General features: G+C 45.5%; 1 protein-coding gene across 1 annotated transcript in view; it reads right to left on the reverse strand.

Moving 5' to 3' along the window:
• Nucleotides 1-22,284: 22,284 nt before the first annotated feature.
• Nucleotides 22,285-23,089, reverse strand: part of LOC142097104 (cytochrome P450 4B1-like) — a 42,560-nt gene continuing 41,755 nt past the window's right edge. Inside the window, exon 12 of the mRNA XM_075178696.1 lies at nucleotides 22,285-22,519. Within this exon, the coding sequence (XP_075034797.1) occupies nucleotides 22,351-22,519 (169 nt within the window). The 3' untranslated portion in view covers nucleotides 22,285-22,350. The remainder of the gene's footprint in view (nucleotides 22,520-23,089) is intronic.

Genomic DNA, 23,089 nt, shown 5'->3' on the forward strand with positions numbered 1-23,089 from the left:
ATTGCAGTAACATAAATGCCTTGACAAAAATGCAGTAACAAATATAAAACCATTCATGCAGTGACTTAAATATAAAACCTGTAATTCAGTAACATAATTGCAGTAACATGAGCATAAAACCAATTCAGTAACATAAATGCAGTGACAAATATGCATTGACTTGAGTATTAAACCATTAATTCTCTCAAATAAATCTACAAATCACATTGCAGTAACATAAAAGCAGTTAAAAAATATAATACTTTTAAATGCAGTAACATATATGGAGTAACAAAAATGCAATATATATTTAATAAGTTTTTATAAATTAGCTTATGTACTTGTACGAGATGAAGGGTCCCTAATAATACCATTTTAAAACACTGTTTTTTTTTAAACACTATGGGCTAGATTTACTAAGCTGTGGGCTTGACAAAGTGGGGATACACACATGATCGCCAAACCCCCCCCTCTGTACCACCCCACCCGCTGCGGGGAAAAAAAAGTTTTAAAACCAAAAGTAAAAAAAATAAAAAAAATAATTCAGAGTGAGGGCCCGGGCCTGGTCCCCTGGCAATTAGTACCCACTCCCGCCTTCCTTTCGGCGGCCCTGTCTATATACAGAATGTACCAAATTACTTTTACTGTCCCGCTGGAATATCCTTTCTAAATCTGCACCCAATACAAATGTTGATCACCTTGTCTATACAATTTGGCAGCTTTGACAGGACATAAGTCTTTTCACCTGGCTCAGTGCGAATATCATTTGTTCTATTCCATCAGACACTTAATTGATTGCACAAAGGTGACCTTTAAATAGATGCTCACCGCCAATTAGTGGTTATTATGCATTGTGATTAGTCCTCTGAAGAAATCGCAAGTATGCTATGACACACGTCAGAACAAGGATAACCATTGTTCATTAAAATTCACGGGTCCCATGGACACATAATTCACCTACAATATTGCTCCTCTATTGGAAAATCTCGCGAGCAATACAGATCACTGTGGTAAGAACATCCTGCGGGAGTCAAACCCTTGATCACGTCAGTGGAGTGCACAGATTGAAGCCTACTGTGGAGGACACAGAGGCAGGGGCGGATTGGGAACATAAAGTGGCCCTGGAAAAAAATCTGAACGTTGCCTCATGTGGGCGGGGCCAAATCAACTGTAGGCGGGATTAGTGCAAATTTGACTATGCCACCAGAGGGCTGTAAAGTGCTAGACTGCCCATTACATACCACCCTTCCCCTAACATTCCCTCTCATGGGACAGAGCTCTAAATCAGGACTGTCCGCTAGGACGTAAGATTATTGGTTCACCCACATAATGGCTGCCTCCTCTTTGTACAAGTGATAGGTACATTAATACATATAAAGTAGGACAAAATGAGCAACTAAATGTAGCAGTAGCAACCCAGTAACAGAAAATGTCATCACAATATACATATTCAAGTTTATTTAATAACATGGTGCAGAGGAACGGCCAATATAGAAAAATAGAGTTGGCAGACTGTACTGCTCTCTCCTACCTGTTCTTGTTGCTTTCCCTACCTGTGGTTGCTGGTGTCTCTTGATCAGCTGCCGCTTGTCTAGATCCTGGAATGCTGGGAACCCTATTTGGAAAAAAATGAGTACATGAAATTTAGAAAACTTCAATGAGCTCCAGTGTTAAATCAATAGCACCAACATTTAATAAATTGGCTTCCCTCTAGCCCCAACATTAAAATACTAGTATACACATTTAATAAATAAACCTATTCCCCTCCCTCCAAACTGCCCCAACAATAAATTAATAGCAATTACGTTTAATATAGCCATTTCTCACGACCATGCCCCCAAACTACCCCATCTTAAAGTAATAGGCCCCAGTATTAAATTAAAATTCTCCACCATCACCCTACAAACAAAATCACACTCTTTAATTAGCCAACACCTACCTCACACCCATATTACATTGCCACAAGCCCCTTTGTCATCACACACACACAAAGCCAACAGCACCCCCCTCTGCTCAAACACACACAAACGGCCAACAGCACCCACCACTGCTCCCACACACACGGCCAACAGCACCCACCACTGCTCACAAACACACGGCCAACAGCACCCACCACTGCTCACACACACACGGCCAACAGCACCCACCACTGCTCACAAACACACATAACAGCCCCCCCGCCGCTGCTCCCACACACATAACAGCCCCCTCGCCGCTGCTCCCACACACATAACAGCCCCCCCCACACATAACAGCCCCCCCACCGCTGCTCCCACACACATAACAGCCCCCCCACCGCTGCTCCCACACACATAACAGCCCCCCCACACACATAACAGCCCCCCCACCGCTGCTCATACACACATAACAGCCCCCCCCACACATAACAGCCCCCCCACCGCTGCTCCCACACACATAACAGCCCCCCCGCCGCTGCTCCCACACACATAACAGCCCCCTCGCCGCTGCTCCCACACACATAACAGCCCCCCCCACACATAACAGCCCCCCCACCGCTGCTCCCACACACATAACAGCCCCCCCACCGCTGCTCCCACACACATAACAGCCCCCCCACACACATAACAGCCCCCCCACCGCTGCTCCCACACACATAACAGCCCCCCCACACACATAACAGCCCCCCCACACACATAACAGCCCCCCCACACACATAACAGCCCCCCCACCGCTGCTCCCACACACATAACAGCCCCCCCACACACATAACAGCCCCCCCCACACACATAACAGCCCCCCCACCGCTGCTCTCACACACATAACAGCCCCCCCCCACCGCTGCTCCCACACACATAACAGCCCCCCCCCCACCGCTGCTCCCACACACATAACAGCCCCCCCCCCACCGCTGCTCCCACACACATAACAGCCCCCCCCCACCGCTGCTCCCACACACATAACAGCCCCCCCCACCGCTGCTCCCACACACATAACAGCCCCCCCCACCGCTGCTCCCACACACATAACAGCCCCCCCACCACCGCTCCCACACACATAACAGCCCCCCCACCGCCGCTCCCACACACATAACAGCCCCCCCCACCGCTGCTCCCACACACATAACAGCCCCCCCCCCACCGCTGCTCCCACACACATAACAGCCCCCCCCCACCGCTGCTCCCACACACATAACAGCCCCCCCCCACCGCTGCTCCCACACACATAACAGCCCCCCCCACCGCTGCTCCCACACACATAACAGCCCCCCCCACACACATAAGAGCACCCCCACACACATAACAGCCCCCCCACACATAACAGCCCCCCCCCACACACATAACAGCCCCCCCACCGCTGCTCCCACACACATAACAGCCCCCCCCCCACACATAACAGCCCCCCCCACACACATAACAGCCCCCCCACCGCTGCTCTCACACACATAACAGCCCCCCCCACCGCTGCTCCCACACACATAACAGCCCCCCCCATCGCTGCTCCCACACACATAACAGCCCCCCCCATCGCTGCTCCCACACACATAACAGCCCCCCCCATCGCTGCTCCCACACACATAACAGCCCCCCCCACCGCTGCTCCCACACACATAACAGCCCCCCCACACACATAACAGCCCCCCCACCGCTGCTCCCACACACATAACAGCCCCCCCACACACATAACAGCCCCCCCACACATATAACAGCCCCCCCACCGCTGCTCCCACACACATAACAGCCCCCCCACACACATAACAGCCCCCCCCACACACATAACAGCCCCCCCACCGCTGCTCTCACACACATAACAGCCCCCCCCACCGCTGCTCCCACACACATAACAGCCCCCCCCCACACACATAACAGCCCCCCCACCGCTGCTCCCACACACATAACAGCCCCCCCACACACATAACAGCCCCCCCCACACACATAACAGCCCCCCCACCGCTGCTCTCACACACATAACAGCCCCCCCCCACCGCTGCTCCCACACACATAACAGCCCCCCCCCACCGCTGCTCCCACACACATAACAGCCCCCCCCCCACCGCTGCTCCCACACACATAACAGCCCCCCCCACCGCTGCTCCCACACACATAACAGCCCCCCCACCACCGCTCCCACACACATAACAGCCCCCCCACCGCTGCTCCCACACACATAACAGCCCCCCCCCACCGCTGCTCCCACACACATAACAGCCCCCCCCCACCGCTGCTCCCACACACATAACAGCCCCCCCCCACCGCTGCTCCCACACACATAACAGCCCCCCCCCACCGCTGCTCCCACACACATAACAGCCCCCCCCACCGCTGCTCCCACACACATAACAGCCCCCCCCACACACATAAGAGCACCCCCACACACATAACAGCCCCCCCACACATAACAGCCCCCCCCACACACATAACAGCCCCCCCACCGCTGCTCCCACACACATAACAGCCCCCCCCCCCACACATAACAGCCCCCCCACACACATAACAGCCCCCCCACCGCTGCTCTCACACACATAACAGCCCCCCCCACCGCTGCTCCCACACACATAACAGCCCCCCCCATCGCTGCTCCCACACACATAACAGCCCCCCCCCCACCGCTGCTCCCACACACATAACAGCCCCCCCCACCGCTGCTCCCACACACATAACAGCCCCCCCACACACATAACAGCCCCCCCACCGCTGCTCCCACACACATAACAGCCCCCCCACACACATAACAGCCCCCCCACCGCTGCTCCCACACACATAACAGCCCCCCCACACACATAACAGCCCCCCCACACATATAACAGCCCCCCCACCGCTGCTCCCACACACATAACAGCCCCCCCACACACATAACAGCCCCCCCCACACACATAACAGCCCCCCCACCGCTGCTCCCACACACATAACAGCCCCCCCACACACATAACAGCCCCCCCACACACATAACAGCCCCCCCACCGCTGCTCCCACACACATAACAGCCCCCCCACACACATAACAGCCCCCCCACCGCTGCTCCCACACACATAACAGCCCCCCCACACACATAACAGCCCCCCCACACATATAACAGCCCCCCCACCGCTGCTCCCACACACATAACAGCCCCCCCACACACATAACAGCCCCCCCCACACACATAACAGCCCCCCCCACCGCTGCTCCCACACACATAACAGCCCCCCCCCACCGCTGCTCCCACACACATAACAGCCCCCCCCCCACCACCGCTCCCACACACATAACAGCCCCCCCACACACATAACAGCCCCCCCACCGCTGCTCTCACACACATAACAGCCCCCCCCACCGCTGCTCCCACACACATAACAGCCCCCCCCACCGCTGCTCCCACACACATAACAGCCCCCCCCCACCACCGCTCCCACACACATAACAGCCCCCCCACACACATAACAGCCCCCCCACCGCTGCTCCCACACACATAACAGCCCCCCCACACACATAACAGCCCCCCCACACATAACAGCCCCCCCACCGCTGCTCTCACACACATAACAGCCCCCCCCATCGCTGCTCCCACACACATAACAGCCCCCCCACCGCTGCTCCCACACACATAACAGCCCCCCCCCACCGCTGCTCCCACACACATAACAGCCCCCCCCCACCACCGCTCCCACACACATAACAGCCCCCCCACACACATAACAGCCCCCCCACCGCTGCTCCCACACACATAACAGCCCCCCCACACACATAACAGCCCCCCCACACATAACAGCCCCCCCACCGCTGCTCTCACACACATAACAGCCCCCCCCATCGCTGCTCCCACACACATAACAGCCCCCCCCCCACCACCGCTCCCACACACATAACAGCCCCCCCACACATAACAGCCCCCCCACCGCTGCTCCCACACACATAACAGCCCCCCCCACCGCTGCTCCCACACACATAACAGCCCCCCCACACACATAACAGCCCCCCCACCGCTGCTCCCACACACATAACAGCCCCCCCACACACATAACAGCCCCCCCCCCCCCGCTGCTACCACACTCACCGTTCAGCCGCCTCCAGCAGCGCTTCTTTACTCACTGCGACGGCACCTGTCACGTGGTGCACGTCCCATGTGATATCTAAGTCTCCTATGATAGGCTGCACATATGGGGGCGGGACCGCAGATCCGCGGCCACTGCCAGGAAGTTGTCTGGTCTCCGGGAAGGGACCAATCACCTTCCTTGTTAGCAAAAACATAACTGCAATTAAAAAGAGTAAAAAAAACTTTAGGCGGCCTCATTAGGGTCACCTCATTAGTAGCCTACCTGACTCTCTGATATTAGTGTCACCTCATTAGTAGCCTACCTGACTCTCTGATATTAGTGTCACCTCATTAGTAGCCTACCTGACTCTCTGATATTAGTGTCACCTCATTAGTAGCCTACCTGGCTCTCTGATATTAGGGTCTCCTCATTAGTAGCCTACCTGACTCTCTGATATTAGGGTCACCTCATTAGTAGCCTACCTGACTCTCTGATATTAGGGTCACCTCATTAGTATCCTACCTGGCTCTGATATTAGGGTCACCTCATTAGTAGCCTACCTGACTCTCTGATATTAGTGTCTCCTCATTAGTAGCCTACCTGGCTCTCTGATATTAGGGTCTCCTCATTAGTATCCTACCTGGCTCTGATATTAGGGTCACCTCATTAGTAGCCTACCTGACTCTCTGATATTAGGGTCACCTCATTAGTAGCCTACCTGACTCTCTGATATTAGTGTCACCTCATTAGTAGCCTACCTGACTCTCTGATATTAGTGTCACCTCATTAGTAGCCTACCTGACTCTCTGATATTAGGGTCACCTCATTAGTAGCCTACCTGGCTCTCTGATATTAGGGTCACCTCATTAGTAGCCTACCTGACTCTCTGATATTAGGGTCAACTCATTAGTAGCCTACCTGGCTCTCTGATATTAGGGTCACCTCATTAGTAGCCTACCTGACTCTCTGATATTAGGGTCTCCTCATTAGTAGCCTACCTGACTCTCTGATATTAGGGTCTCCTCATTAGTAGCCTACCTGACTCTCTGATATTAGGGTCACCTCATTAGTAGCCTACCTGACTCTCTGATGTTAGGGTCTCCTCATTAGTAGCCTACCTGACTCTCTGATATTAGTGTCTCCTCATTAGTAGCCTACCTGACTCTCTGATATTAGTGTCTCCTCATTAGTAGCCTACCTGACTCTCTGATATTAGGGTCTCCTCATTAGTAGCCTACCTGACTCTCTGATATTAGTGTCACCTCATTAGTAGCCTACCTGACTCTGATATTAGGGTCACCTCATTAGTAGCCTACCTGGCTCTCTGATATTAGGGTCAACTCATTAGTAGCCTACCTGGCTCTCTGATATTAGGGTCACCTCATTAGTAGCCTACCTGGCTCTCTGATATTAGTGTCTCCTCATTAGTAGCCTACCTGGCTCTCTGATATTAGGGTCACCTCATTAGTAGCCTACCTGACTCTCTGATATTAGGGTCACCTCATTAGTAGCCTACCTGACTCTGATATTAGGGTCACCTCATTAGTAGCCTACCTGACTCTCTGATATTAGGGTCACCTCATTAGTAGCCTACCTGACTCTCTGATATTAGTGTCACCTCATTAGTAGCCTACCTGGCTCTCTGATATTAGGGTCTCCTCATTAGTAGCCTACCTGACTCTCTGATATTAGGGTCACCTCATTAGTAGCCTGCCTGACTCTCTGATATTAGTGTCTCCTCATTAGTAGCCTACCTGACTCTCTGATATTAGGGTCACCTCATTAGTAGCCTGCCTGACTCTCTGATATTAGGGTCACCTCATTAGTAGCCTGCCTGACTCTCTGATATTAGGGTCTCCTCATTAGTAGCCTACCTGACTCTCTGATATTAGGGTCTCCTCATTAGTAGCCTACCTGACTCTCTGATATTAGGGTCACCTCATTAGTAGCCTACCTGACTCTCTGATATTAGGGTCTCCTCATTAGTAGCCTACCTGACTCTCTGATATTAGGGTCTCCTCATTAGTAGCCTACCTGACTCTCTGATATTAGGGTCACCTCATTAGTAGCCTACCTGACTCTCTGATATTAGGGTCACCTCATTAGTAGCCTACCTGACTCTCTGATATTAGTGTCTCCTCATTAGTAGCCTACCTGACTCTCTGATATTAGGGTCTCCTCATTAGTAGCCTACCTGACTCTCTGATATTAGTGTCTCCTCATTAGTAGCCTACCTGACTCTCTGATATTAGGGTCTCCTCATTAGTAGCCTACCTGACTCTCTGATATTAGGGTCAACTCATTAGTAGCCTACCTGACTCTCTGATATTAGTGTCTCCTCATTAGTAGCCTACCTGACTCTCTGATATTAGGGTCTCCTCATTAGTAGCCTACCTGACTCTCTGATATTAGGGTCACCTCATTAGTAACCTGCCTGGCTCTCTGATATTAGGGTCACCTCATTAGTAGCCTACCTGACTCTCTGATATTAGGGTCACCTCATTAGTAGCCTACCTGACTCTCTGATATTAGTGTCTCCTCATTAGTAGCCTACCTGACTCTCTGATATTAGGGTCTCCTCATTAGTAGCCTACCTGACTCTCTGATATTAGGGTCTCCTCATTAGTAGCCTACCTGACTCTGATATTAGTGTCTCCTCATTAGTAGCCTACCTGACTCTGATATTAGTGTCTCCTCATTAGTAGCCTACCTGACTCTCTGATATTAGGGTCACCTCATTAGTAGCCTACCTGACTCTGATGTTAGAGTCACCTCATTAGTAGCCTACCTGATTCTCTGATATTAGGGTCACCTCATTAGTAGCCTACCTGATTCTCTGATATTAGGGTCACCTCATTGGTAGCCTACCTGACTCTCTGATATTAGTGTCTCCTCATTAGTAGCCTACCTGACTCTGATATTAGGGTCACCTCATTAGTAGCCTACCTGACTCTGATGTTAGAGTCACCTCATTAGTAGCCTACCTGATTCTCTGATATTAGGGTCACCTCATTAGTAGCCTACCTGACTCTCTGATATTAGTGTCTCCTCATTAGTAGCCTACCTGACTCTGATATTAGTGTCTCCTCATTAGTAGCCTACCTGGCTCTGATATTAGTGTCTCCTCATTAGTAGCCTACCTGGCTCTGATATTAGTGTCTCCTCATTAGTAGCCTACCTGGCTCTGATATTAGTGTCTCCTCATTAGTAGCCTACCTGACTCTCTGATATTAGTGTCTCCTCATTAGTAGCCTACCTGACTCTGATATTAGTGTCTCCTCATTAGTAGCCTACCTGACTCTGATATTAGTGTCTCCTCATTAGTAGCCTACCTGACTCTGATATTAGTGTCTCCTCATTAGTAGCCTACCTGACTCTGATATTAGTGTCTCCTCATTAGTATCCTACCTGACTCTGATGTTAGGGTCAACTCATTAGTAGCCTACCTGACTCTGATGTTAGAGTCACCTCATTAGTAGCCTACCTGACTCTCTGATATTAAGGTCACCTCATTAGTATCCTACCTGACTCTGATGTTAGGGTCAACTCATTAGTAGCCTACCTGACTCTGATATTAGGGTCTCCTCATTAGTAGCCTACCTGACTCTCTGATATTAGGGTCTCCTCATTAGTATCCTACCTGACTCTGATGTTAGGGTCAACTCATTAGTAGCCTACCTAACTCTGATGTTAGAGTCACCTCATTAGTAGCCTACCTGACTCTCTGATATTAAGGTCACCTCATTAGTATCCTACCTGACTCTGATGTTAGGGTCAACTCATTAGTAGCCTACCTGACTCTGATATTAGGGTCTCCTCATTAGTAGCCTACCTGACTCTCTGATATTAGGGTCACCTCATTAGTAGCCTACCTGACTCTCTGATATTAGGGTCACCTCATTAGTAGCCTACCTGACTCTCTGATGTTAGGGTCACCTCATTAGTAGCCTGCCTGGCTCTCTGATATTAGGGTCAACTCATTAGTAGCCTTCCTGACTCTGATATTAGGGTCACCTCATTAGTAGCCTACCTGACTCTGATATTAGGGTCACCTCATTAGTAGCCTACCTGACTCTCTGATATTAGGGTCACCTCATTAGTAGCCTACCTGACTCTCTGATATTAGGGTCACCTCATTAGTAGCCTGCCTGAATCTCCGATATTAGGGTCACCTCATTAGTAGCCTGCCTGGCTCTCTGATGTTAGGGTCACCTCATTAGTAGCCTACCTGACTCTCTGATGTTAGGGTCACCTCATTAGTAGCCTACCTGGCTCTCTGATGTTAGGGTCACCTCATTAGTAGCCTACCTGACTCTCTGATATTAGGGTCACCTCATTAGTAGCCTACCTGACTCTCTGATATTAGGGTCAACTCATTAGTAGCCTACCTGACTCTCTGATATTAGGGTCACCTCATTAGTAGTCTACCTGGCTCTCTGATGTTAGGGTCACCTCATTAGTAGCCTACCTGACTGTCTGATGTTAGGGTCACCTCATTAGTAGCCTACCTGATTCTCTGATGTTAGGGTCACCTCATTAGTAGCCTACCTGACTCTCTGATGTTAGGGTCACCTCATTAGTAGCCTACCTGACTCTCTGATGTTAGGTTCACCTCATTAGTAACCTACCTGACTCTCTGATGTTAGGGTCACCTCATTAGTAGCCTACCTGACTCTCTGATGTTAGGGTCACCTCATTAGTAGCCTACCTGACTCTCTGATGTTAGGGTCACCTCATTTGTAGCCTACCTGACTCTCTGATGTTAGGGTCACCTCATTAGTAGCCTGCCTGACTCTCTGATATTAGGGTCACCTCATTAGTAGCCTACCTGACTCTGATATTAGGGTCACCTCATTAGTAGCCTACCTGACTCTCTGATATTAGGGTCACCTCATTAGTAGCCTACCTGACTCTCTGATATTGAAGAATTGTTTCTACTGAGAAAGTGTTTTTATGTGCCGGCTAAAGTACAAAACATATTCGTTGGGAAGGTCATTGAAATAGAGGAGATAACAGCAAGAAAATATGTTGTTCAGTTTCTCTGCAGTAAACCACTTGTGTCCTGATAAGGTGGAGACTCTAACAACACTGATTCTATAATGATTGACTATCAGTCATACTGATATATGGCCAGTTTGGGCATAGCTGATTTTCTGATCACCACAAGTAGATCAGTGCACTGTTCTGAACTTTTATATTTTTTTTATATGTGCATATATAGGTTGTGTATTTCATTGAATATATATATATATATATTTATTTATTTATTTATTTATTTTTATTTTTTTATGATTTACTTTTATATGTATCTTGCTTTGCATGTAATAAAGGTTGTTATATGTTTTTAACTCCACTAACTCATTATTCCAGATAACAGTGTCCCATTTTCTAGCTGTTGTGTTCCCTTTGTTTGGATTTTATTTCTTCATGAGAACTTTCAGGTTTTCATACAGCTGTAGTACCTGAGCCAATTATCTTGTGTTTAATATATATACAATTTAGTTTTCAGCGCCTTGGAATTATATTGGTAATTTTGTTTAGATAACTAATGTGTATGATGAAACCTTTATGTTGCGAGGGATCTTGAAATTTTCCGGACGGAGTTAATACAGCATAGATTGGTCGTAAACTATCTTACTGCACAAATGGGAGGTTATTGGGTAACATTACAGATGAAGAATGAAACATAAAGCTGGAACTTTTTGGCAAATAACACAGATTATCTAGAGAAGATAATTATATGGAAGAAGTCGTGAAAAATAAAGAAAGATTTTACAATGATACATTATCTGCAGTAGATACATGGTTTTCGAGTTAGATTAAAAAAAATGTTTTTCAGCTTTTAGTATATGGCTTGAATCATTGCTGCATTCATTAGCAAGATGTCTTCTCTTTATATTAGGAATATTATTGATTATTTATTTTGTATTAAAATCTATACAATATTGTTGACATTTTGTGAGAAAATATTGAATAGAGAAATTGAAAGAGTTATTAATACAGGGGAAGCAATTATAGAACGGTATGAGCAAATAAAACCTCATAATAATAAAATTGTGTGATAGTTTCGATAACTATCAAATTGGGGAACTGTCAAAGTTATTTCTTATGAAGCCTGATGATCACATTATCACAGCGCAAGCTTTTATTTTGTAAATAAACTATTAAACTTTTTTCTTGCTGTAGAAATTCAATTGTTACATTTGCACTATCATGCAGCATTGTGATGTCAGACGCTGTCACACAGCATTGTGATGTCAGACGCTGTCACGCAGCATTGTGATGTCAGATGTTACAAGCCCTAGGCTAGGAATACTAAATACAGCAATGATACTGAGAGGGCCCAGTCACTGCCTTCTCAAATTTTAAGTGCCTCTTGTAAAGGCAGAAATCTTTATATAGGCACATAGGGCAAAATTGTAAACTTGACCTCAAAGTTCAACCTCAAAACACTTTTACATCCCCTTTTCAAATATACATAACATTTTCTGCTAAGATAATACTCAGATAAGCCTCACTTTTATATCATCATTAGAGTGAGGTGACATTGGGGCAGATGGCAAACTGTTCTGAGTGTGACGTGTGTTATTACATCACTCAGACTGCACCTAGACATAAGATTCTCCACCACAGTTCAAAATGCACAATCTCCATCTGCTCAGAATTGGGTCAAAATTTAGGCTGCAGGGGTGGTTGGTCTGCACACCATAATTTCCAAATACATTAAAAGATGCTGCACAGCTGTGACTGAAATTGCAATACACATGTGCACACTTATCACTAAGAATATCTTTAGACAAGATAAATGCTGTTATAATATAAACTCTACAATGTATCTTCTAGATTAAATATGAGGTTCCGAGTGCACATTTTGATCAAATTGTGGATACCCATCTAGAACATCAAGGTGACCTCTTTCAGATGGGTACCTACTCTAACAAGTTACAATTTTATAATATAGGACTTACCTCAATTAGGGTCTTATTCCTGTTTGGTCCTCCGTTCATTTGTGTAGCGTACCTTGCATGACATAGTTCTGTGCAAGCCCAGAGACAGACATTACACCAATGAACGCACTGCATGCAATTCATGTCTGAACAGAAATGACGCTTACGACTGAGAGGCAGACTAGGGGAGAGAAGGGGCAGACTACCGTAGGCAATGTACAGTAAGGGCGTTCTGAGGGCGTTCAGATGCGGTCGATATGTATATACAGTATGCATTAAAAGCATCTTTATGTGTTTAATGTTAAAAAATAGCATATATAAAAATGTTTTAATACATATATGTATTAATGATTATACTGTAGAGTTGATAATTTTATTTTAGAATATAAATGTTTTTTTGCGGTCTTATGTGACCTTATATTGAACATAAACTTATACTGCAGTCTGTTCTTTTCTGTCGACGTACTGCAAGTATGTAGAGGAACTGGATTTTTAGCAGGATGGCTGTGGGAGAGTACAGAACACTCCACTACCCCATGCAGAGCCAAGCCCCGTCCCAGCAGAGCTTACTTTAACCCAGACTCAAATGGAAACATATCTTGAGATACACTTAGATTTGAATACGGTTAGAAATAGACTCATGTTTTGTGCTCTTATTTACAAGGCAAATTGCAAGTTGGGTTCGGACTGGAATTAGACTCTTAGGGGTAAATGTATCAAGCTGCAAGTTTGAAAAAAGTGGAGGTGTTGCCAATAGCAGCCAATCAGATTCTAGTTATCATTTATTTAGTACATTCTACAAAATGACAGCTAGAATCTGATTGGTTGCTGTAAGCAACAGCTCCACTTTTTCAAACCCACAGCTTGATAAATTTACCCCTTAGTGTCGGTGGTAGTCATTATCCCGAAGCTGAAAACGCTGACATGGAATAGCCCGACCTACGTTCTCATCATTTCGGGCTATTCCATGTCAGCGTTTTCAGCATTGGGATAAGGTACCCAACCTCTTAGTGTCTCTAACTACAATTAGTATTGGTAGGAAGTATAAAAGCTATGCAGCTCTGATTACAATCACCTATGAATAGATGAGAAGTCTGTCACAACCTTCAAAATATACAAAATTTCAAAAGGAGGTGTCAGGATCAGCCTGCAGCCCTCCTGCCTCCAGGACCTTGGGCTTGTTACATTTAATGTTTATCTGGCAGCACCTCTCTTCACCCGATGTGCTGCTATTGTGCCTTTTCCTTCTGCATTTCTGGGGTTAACTTGTTACACCATTTATCTCCTGCACCTGGTGATTCCCTATTTATACCGGCTCTCTCTATTACCTGTGTTGGTCATTGTTGTTTTGCTGCTATTCCTTATGGTTGTGTTCTCCTGCTTCTCTTGTGCTCTGGGACTTTCTCATGCTGCTGCTGACATCACTACTCTGGATTTCTCTCCACTCAGCCTTTCTACCTGCATCCACTGCATTCCTTGCTACCAGTATTCAGCTTTACTCAGAAATCCCTGTATCAGCAATATTCGGTTTGTACTGTTTCCTGTATTTTCTGATTAAACCCTGCTCAATTAATACCCTATGCTTTCATCACATCCCAGGTTCCGTAGCTGTGATTTCCATTGAAGCGTGACAGGAGGTGGTCTGCACACACTAATTTCCAAATATATTAAAACACACTTTAACACTAAGGACATATCTATATGTTATAAATATAGTATATGTGGCTGGATCACATAGAAATAATTTTTTGTAGAAATTTATATGAATTAGTGGCGCAGGCACCAAGTTATATCATTGCAAATGTACTGATTTTGATACCGTTTTATTTCTGTATTAGCAATGTACTGATTTCTGAAGCCAAAGGCAGATGCCAGGGAAGGAAATGTGTTTTCTGTAACTGCCTGAAGGCAGGTACTCTCATGTTAATTAGACCATTCCATCTCAGTGTCCAACACATCTGTCACGGGCACTAGGAGTCTTTACCCAGGAAATCACCAGATGTTGGCTTACAAGAGTAATATAGATGGTAATGGGTACTCTGGTAGCAGGGTGACAACGGAACTGGAGGAACAGCAGATGGTGAGAGACTGCTCGAGGAAAGTCTATGACTAGCAGCTCTGGTAGTGAGTATATAATTGAACACGAGGAACTGGATGGACAAGGAAACGTGAGGGTAGTCAGTGGTCTGCGTATAGCAAGTTGTACCACTGCTATAGTGAGGAGGAATGTCCAGAGGTAGCGAGGAGGTAGTGAGAGTCAGCGGTCTGCGTATAGCAAGTTGTACCGCTGTCTAGGTAAAGGAATGGAATCCAGGTGAAGGTAAATAACAGGGAAGTCAGTGGTCTGCCTATAGCAAGTTGTACCACTGCAATATATATGTGAGGAGGGCACGAGGAGATGAATGCTATGCAGAGTATACACGGGTACACAGAACTTGATCCCACGATGATATCACAATACAATGATAACAGAGCAGCACTGCTAAAGTATACAAAGTCACAATAACAATCCAGGCAAATAGGAGACAAAGTCAATGGTAGCAATAGTCTCAGTGGATAGAGGACTCCGGAGGAGAACACAACACAGTCCAGCTAGATATGCAATACACAAGCAAAGTCAATGAGAAGTATGCATACCGTGGTTCAGGAGAGCAGGCTGTCAGAGAGACGTGCAGGGATACCTGAACGACTGAAGGCCGGCAGGAGGAGAGATCACTGGAAGGTGGAAGCGGTAATCAAGTTGGTGCAGCGCACGGCAGGTAAACCATCATGAACGAGGCAATACTCTGGAAGCAGTAGTAAATGGAACTGGAACTTGAAGAACACGGGAGAGTTAAGGCGGTCTGAACTCCAGTAGCAGAGATGGAAGCAGCGGAGCGCTGACCCGATGAACACAGGAGAGTTGAGATAAGCTAGAACTCTGTAGAAGCAACGGAGGCAGCGGATAGGAATCAGCTGGCTGCAGACACGATGAACACCGGGGAGTTGAGGTGAGCAGGAACTCTGTAGAAGCAACGGAGGCAGCGGATAGGACTCAGCTGGTGCAGACATGATGAACACAGGAGAGTTGAAGTGAGTAGGAACTCTGTAGAAGCAACGGAGGCAGCGGATAGGAATCAGCTGGTGCAGACACGATGAACACAGGAGAGTTGAAGTGAGTAGGAACTCTGTAGAAACAACGGAGGCAGCGGATAGGAATCAGCTGGTGCAGACACGATGAACACAGGAGAGTTGAAGTGAGTAGGAACTCTGTAGAAACAACGGAGGCAGCGGATAGGAATCAGCTGGTGCAGACACGATGAACACAGGAGAGTTGAAGTGGTCTGGAAACCACAATAGAAATAACAGGAATCAGCAGGAGCTGAATACACGAGGAAACACAGGAACACCTTCAGAGGCTCATGGGGAATGAGACTCCAAGATCAGGCCACGAGGTATTGACCACAGGTGCTTTAAATAGTGAGTGTTGCCTGATCAGCCAATTAATGAAAAGCAACAGATACTGAAGGCTTGAAAGGGCTGCACATGCGCAGACCCTCAGGATGGCGGACGGCCACGGTTCCTAAACACACGAGAAGTAGCACTCACAGTCCGGTGAGTGACAACATCCTTTAGTCTGAAGGCACGGGGTGGGGGGGGGTAATTAAACTTGTTAGGTTTCCTATGTCTCTAAGACAGGATGCAGGAAATCAAGAGAATGATGCAAATTTTGTTAAAGCTTAAACCGCGTTAACTCCTAGTCTGCAGGATTTTACATCCTGAGATCTGATGTAATATTTCAGACATTGTGGAGCCATCGAGAATCAGGGGCAGTGTTACCTCCTGCTCGGCTGTGTCCAAAACTGTATAAAAAAAGCACAGTTTGACCATGTAATTTATTATACCATCTGTACTTCTGGAGATCCCTAGTACCTTAAAATAGTGGGTGTAACTGTCCTTATTAGAACTAGAGTTAATAAAACATCATTGCTTCAAAATCCTGTTCTGATGCCTACTTACCTGTAGTGATTCCTGTGACCTACAAATTAGACCAAATCTAATCCATCCGTCTTTTCTGAGATTGGGAGCCAGCATTCCAGTACCAACGCTCTCCCCACTACCCTGCAGCTCTGGCCAGTGTGATAGGCCAGAGGGAGCAATCCACAGCAACCCTGATCTAAAGGAAGAGGTCAGGGGTACCAGTACAGGTGCTCAGTGAGGGGGTACATTAACAGAGTAAGTTACCCAGAAGGAACCAGTTCTAGGTGCCAGTGTAGGAGCCTAGTGGTGACAGCAGGCTCCTCCACTGTGGCAAGAGGGGCACATTTGGGATAAAGAAAAGGGGACGGTGGCAAGGCAAGCCCAACCGGTCCCCAACACAACAGACAGGGTGGCATAGGTGGTCCATCCTGTCACAATATACATTAGTGTGGTTCAAATAATGTTGGCTCCATGTTGTTTCGGTGATAGTGACACACAAATTGACATTTGCTGATTTAATAGTGTCAGAAAACAAAATACGTGTAGACCGTGGTTACTCTGTGCTCATGTCAAAACTTTACTTTTGAAGACTTTCCTCCTTTTTATATCTTGTCACTTTCCTTCCCTATGAGTATTTCTAATACATAGGTATTACTACAGGTATTTCTAATACTTAGGTATTATTTACAGTTATTTCTACCATGTAGGTATTACTACAGAGTTTCTACCATGTAGGTATTATTACAGGTATTTCGATTACGTAGGTATTAATACAGAATTTCTACCATGGAGATATTACTACAGGTATTTCTAATGTGTAGTTATTACTACAGGTATTTCTAATACATAGGTATTACTAGAAGTATTTTTAATATGTAGGTATTAATACAGAGTTTCTACCATGTAGGTATTATTACAGGTATTTCTGATACATAGGTATTACTACAGGCATTTCTAATACATAGGTATTACTACAGGCATTTCTAATACATAGGTATTACTACAGGTATTTCTAATACGTAGGTATTACTAGAAGTATTTCTAATATGTAGGTATTAATACAGAGTTTCTACCATGTAGGTATTACTACAGGTATTTCTAATACGTAGGTATTACTAGAAGTATTTCTAATATGTAGGTATTAATACAGAGTTTCTACCATGTAGGTATTACTACAGGTATTTCTAATACGTAGGTATTACTAGAAGTATTTCTAATATGTAGGTATTAATACAGAGTTTCTACCATGTAGGTATTACTACAGGTATTTCTAATACGTAGGTATTACTAGAAGTTTTTCTAATATGTAGGTATTAATACAGAGTTTCTACCATGTAGGTATTACTACAGGTATTTCTAATACGTAGGTATTACTAGAAGTATTTCTAATATGTAGGTATTAATACAGAGTTTCTACCATGTAGGTATTACTACAGGTATTTCTACCATTTAGGTATTACTACAGAGCTTCTACCATGTAGGTATTACTACAGAGTTTCTACTATGTAGGTATTACTAAAGGTATTTCTGGTATGTAGGTATTACTACAGGTGTTTCTACCATGGAGGTGTTACTACAGGTGTTTTTAGACCCCGTATTTTGGTTTTGGTAATAAAATCATCTTCGTGTTTTGGTATTGGCGTAAAAACTTCATGTGTTTTAGATTTTGTTTTGGATCTGGATTTCATTACAAATTCGGAAAAATTTCTAAATTATGTTCCTACATTATTATTTATAGCATTAACATTCATTTGCAGTCATTTACAGTTTATTTTCTAATAAGTTTTTCACAATTGACATCACACAACTGAAAACCTCTAAACTGAGTGAGGTATTTCCCCAAACCAGCCTGGAGGGGGCCCACCATATTTCCTCTGTCCATTGACTTTTACAAGGTTAATATTGTAATTTTCATCCAAAGCATAATTGCAACTTTATTTTTTTAATTTGTGGAATTTGAGCCAAACCTTGTTGTTTCCGGTCATGGTATTCTCTATGCTTTCTTTATCTTGCAATCACAGTAAATTGTCCTCCTTGAACATTCCACATTATGTGTTTAACGTTAGACAGCATGTATTTTAAATGCTCTTTTGTCTCCCCCCCTCTACCTAGCCCTTCACTGGCTCCCATTCCCCTTCAGAATCCTCTTTAAGCTCCTCACACTCACCTACAAGGCCCTCGCCAACTCCACTGCGCCCTACATCTCCACCCTCCTCTCTATTCATGCTCCATCCCGCCCTCTCCGTTCTGCCTCTGACCGTCGCCTCTCTTCCCCCCTTATAACCTCCTCCCACGCGCGTATTCAAAACTTCGCCCGCGCTGCCCCCCTCCACTGGAACAAGCTCCCTCCCTCCATCAGAACTTCCCCTAATCTGTCCAGCTTCAAACGGGCCCTAAAAACCCACCTTTTTCTTAAAGCCTTTCTGTCTCCCACTTAACTTCCTACCTTATCTTCTGCCTCTGTCCCCCTACTCTCCCTCTCTCCCCTGCGTCTCTCTGTCTGTCCACCCCTCCCCTTAGATTGTACGCTCCTCTGAGCAGGGCCATCTCTCCTCCTGTTTCCACCACTTCTAACTCTGCTCTCCAGCTACTTAGCCCTCCTCCTCGAGGGTCCTCCACCCCACGTCCACTCTCGCTCCCTCCTCCCCCCTGGGGGTCTCCCTGTCTTCCGCGCCCTCCTTCTTGGGCCCCGTCGTTTGCGGATCCTCCCTCCCCCTTCCCCGCCCTCTCTAGCTGTGCATTGAGCGTACTGAGTTGCTGTGTTTACTGTACTGTGCTGTCTCCCATTGTATTGTGATTTTGTTTGTCTCTGTACGGCGCTGCGGATGCCTTGTGGCGCCTTATAAATAAATATTAATAATAATAATAATGTATCATGGAAAGTGAAGAGACAGTATTTATAGCTCATTAGAGGGACAACGGCATCGGTAGACAATTATACAAGTAGATAGATGAAGGTAGGCTGCACCCAGAAGAAAAATGGTGAGAAGTAGACCACGGACACAGTATTTTTAATGTTGGACAACATGCAAAATGAAGAGACAGTAATCAGAGCTCACTAGACGGACAGCAGCGACATCAGTAGACATTTTACACAAGATGATAGACCAAGACCATAATTTAAAATAGTGCAAGATGGAATTGTCCTTGGGCCCACCCACCACCCATAAGTTAAAAAGGAAATGTACAGTTTAAAAAACCAGGAACTTCAGCGACAGGGTCTGCCACTTATGTGGCTGAAGTGCTTGATTTGTTAGGGCGCCCACAAAAGCGAACATTTTGGCTGTTGGTTGTTGAACTGGAGAATAGTTAGGGATGTCATCACCCTCATCATCATCCTCATTACAGATGTCTAGATTAATTAAATTGTCATTTTAAAAAAGATACACCAATTAGGTACTCCTTAGGCGGCATAAGTGACACATTGGAGAGGGAGAGCAGTAGCAGTAATCAGAGGTCAATAGACAGATGACAGTAGCATCAGTAGACATTTTACACAAGATGATAGACCAAGACCATAATTTAAAATAGTGCAAGATGGAATTGTCCTTGGGCCCACCCACCCATGCATATGTTAAAATGGACATGTATAATTTAACAAACCAAGCACTTCAGTAATAGGGACTGACACTTTTGTGGCTGAAGTGCTAGATTTATTCTGGTTGTTGGTTGTTGAACTGGAAAATTTATACAATTTTACAAATTTACTAATGGGCATTTGGCTATCAGTGGTCATATTCCTCAATGGTGACAATGTCAACACCCTCATCATTATTCTCATCACAGATGTCTTGATCAATTAAATTGCCATTTTAGAAGATTCTCCAAGAATATAACCGTTGTGTGACACATTGGAGAAGGATCGCAGCAGCAGTATCAGAGCTCATTAGACAGCGGCAGCATCAGTAGACATTTTACACAAGATGATAGACCAAAGCTATAATGTTAAATGGTGCAAGATGGAATTGTCCTTAGGTCATCCCACCCAGGTGTGATACATATTTCCAACAGTTTTATTTGGTCAACAATAATATACCCTAACCCTACCGATAACCCTGCTCTATCCCTAACCCTATCCCTAAACTTAACCCTATCCCTAGATTAACACTAACTATATAATACTGTTGAAATTTGAATTGTCAACCTAATAATACTGTCGACACCAGAATTGTTAACCTAATTTTGGTGCCTTTCCGAATGTCAACCAAATGGATGTCTAGTTCTCTACCGCGTAGCATTTTACAGTTACACAAGATGATAGACCTAGGGCATAATGTAAAACAGTGCAAGATGGAATTGTGTTTGGGGGCACCCACCCACCCATATGTTAAAAAGGACATGCATATAGTTTAACAAACCTGGGATTGCCACTTTTGTGGCCGAAGTGCTTGATGTGTGTGGGCCTCCACAAATGCAAACATTTTGGTTGTTGGTTGTTGAACTGGAGCATTTAAACAATTAAGAATGGGCACTTGGCTAACAGCGGCCATCTTTCTCAATGGTGACAATGTCAACACTCTCATCATTATTCTCATCACAGATGTCTTGATCAATTAAATTGCCATTTTAGAAAAGAATATACTCCAAGAATGTAACCGTTAGGCAATATATGTTAAAAAGGACATGCACATAATTTAACAAACCAGGGTTTGTCACTTTTTGTGACTGAAGTGCTTGATTTGTTTGGGCCCCTACAAAGAGAACATTGTGGTTGTTGGTTGATGTACTGGAGATTAGCTAGGAATTTCAACAAACTACTCATGGGTATTTGGCTAACAGTGGTCATCTTCCTCTATGTTGACAGTATCACCACCCTCATTATCATCCTCATCACTGATGTCAAGATCATCGTCACACAACATTAGTTCATCCCCACTAGAATCTAGCACTGCAGACTCTGATTGGTTTAGGTGGCAAGAACAGTCCTGATACCATTTGTTGTTCATGTTGATGAATACCAGTTTATCTGCATTTTTGGGAAGTATTCTCCTCTGACGATTCTCTCACAATGTTCCTGGCTGTGCTAAACACTGTGTCCGATTACACACTGGAGGGTGAGCAGCTTAAGTACATCGTAGCTAGTTTGTACAAGGGGCTCTAAATTGACTTTTGTTTTCTCCAAGAATTCAAAGGGACTATCTGATATGCTAATTTCTACATTATTATGGCTCGGGTCGACTCGGAACCCCAAAATTCGGATCTGTTGGATTGCTCTGAATCCGAACCGCACATCTCTAACAGTAATTAGCACTTTGCATGTTTGCATCTGTATCTTCTTTTCTTAACATATTTGTAACAACACAGAATAAAGGACGAACATACATGACTTCCGTATGTTGCTCAATGTGAAGAGCAGGACAGTGACATACTACATGAATAAATCATTGTATTTAACCTTTTATTTATAGAGTTATAAACATTCCCTTCTGTCCATAACATTGGATTAGCTCCAAATGATGACATGATCTCCTTTTACACAACAGGTGTCCTGGATCAGCCAGCGTTCTTCAGGAATACATGGATGCCATTCTTGGAGCGTAGGATCAGCTGTGGTAGTTTCAGCGGCGGCTGGGAGAGGTCTGGTGAAAGTTCAAAGCGATTCAGTGTCAGAGCCACAGCCACCTTCATCTCATTCATGGCAAAGTTCTGTCCAATGCAGTTTCTGAAACAGGATAGGAAGAAAGTTTCTAATAATAATCCACAGGAAGCTATAAAACCTTCCTATCTCCTGCGTTCTGCAGTTTTTATCATGGGGAATGTATGTACCAAGCCGACTATTGAAGTATTTAGCAATACTTTAAACACAGAAACATAAATGTGACAGCAGATAAGAACCGCTTGACCCATCTAGTCGGCCCATTTTTTAACCAACGGTACCTCAAAAACTATCTGATCCTTAGTTCTTTGTAAGGATCCTTATGTCTATCCCAAGCATGTCTAAACTGCTCTACTGTATTAGCCTCTACCACCTCTGATGGGAGGTTATTCCACTTATCCACTACCCTTTCTGTGAAGTAGTTATTCCTCACATTTCCTCTGAACCTACTTCCCCCCAGTGTCAGTACATGTCCTTGTGTTCTAATACTTCTCTTCCCCCCAGTGTCAGTACATGTCCTCATGTTCTAATACTTCTCTTCCCCCCAGTGTCAGTACATGTCCTCGTGTTCTAATACTACTCTTCCCTCCAGTGTCAGTACATGTCCTCATGTTCTAATACTTCTCTTCCCCCCCA

This window comes from Mixophyes fleayi, chromosome 7 (assembly GCF_038048845.1).
Source record: "Mixophyes fleayi isolate aMixFle1 chromosome 7, aMixFle1.hap1, whole genome shotgun sequence".
Lineage (NCBI taxonomy): Eukaryota > Metazoa > Chordata > Amphibia > Anura > Limnodynastidae > Mixophyes > Mixophyes fleayi.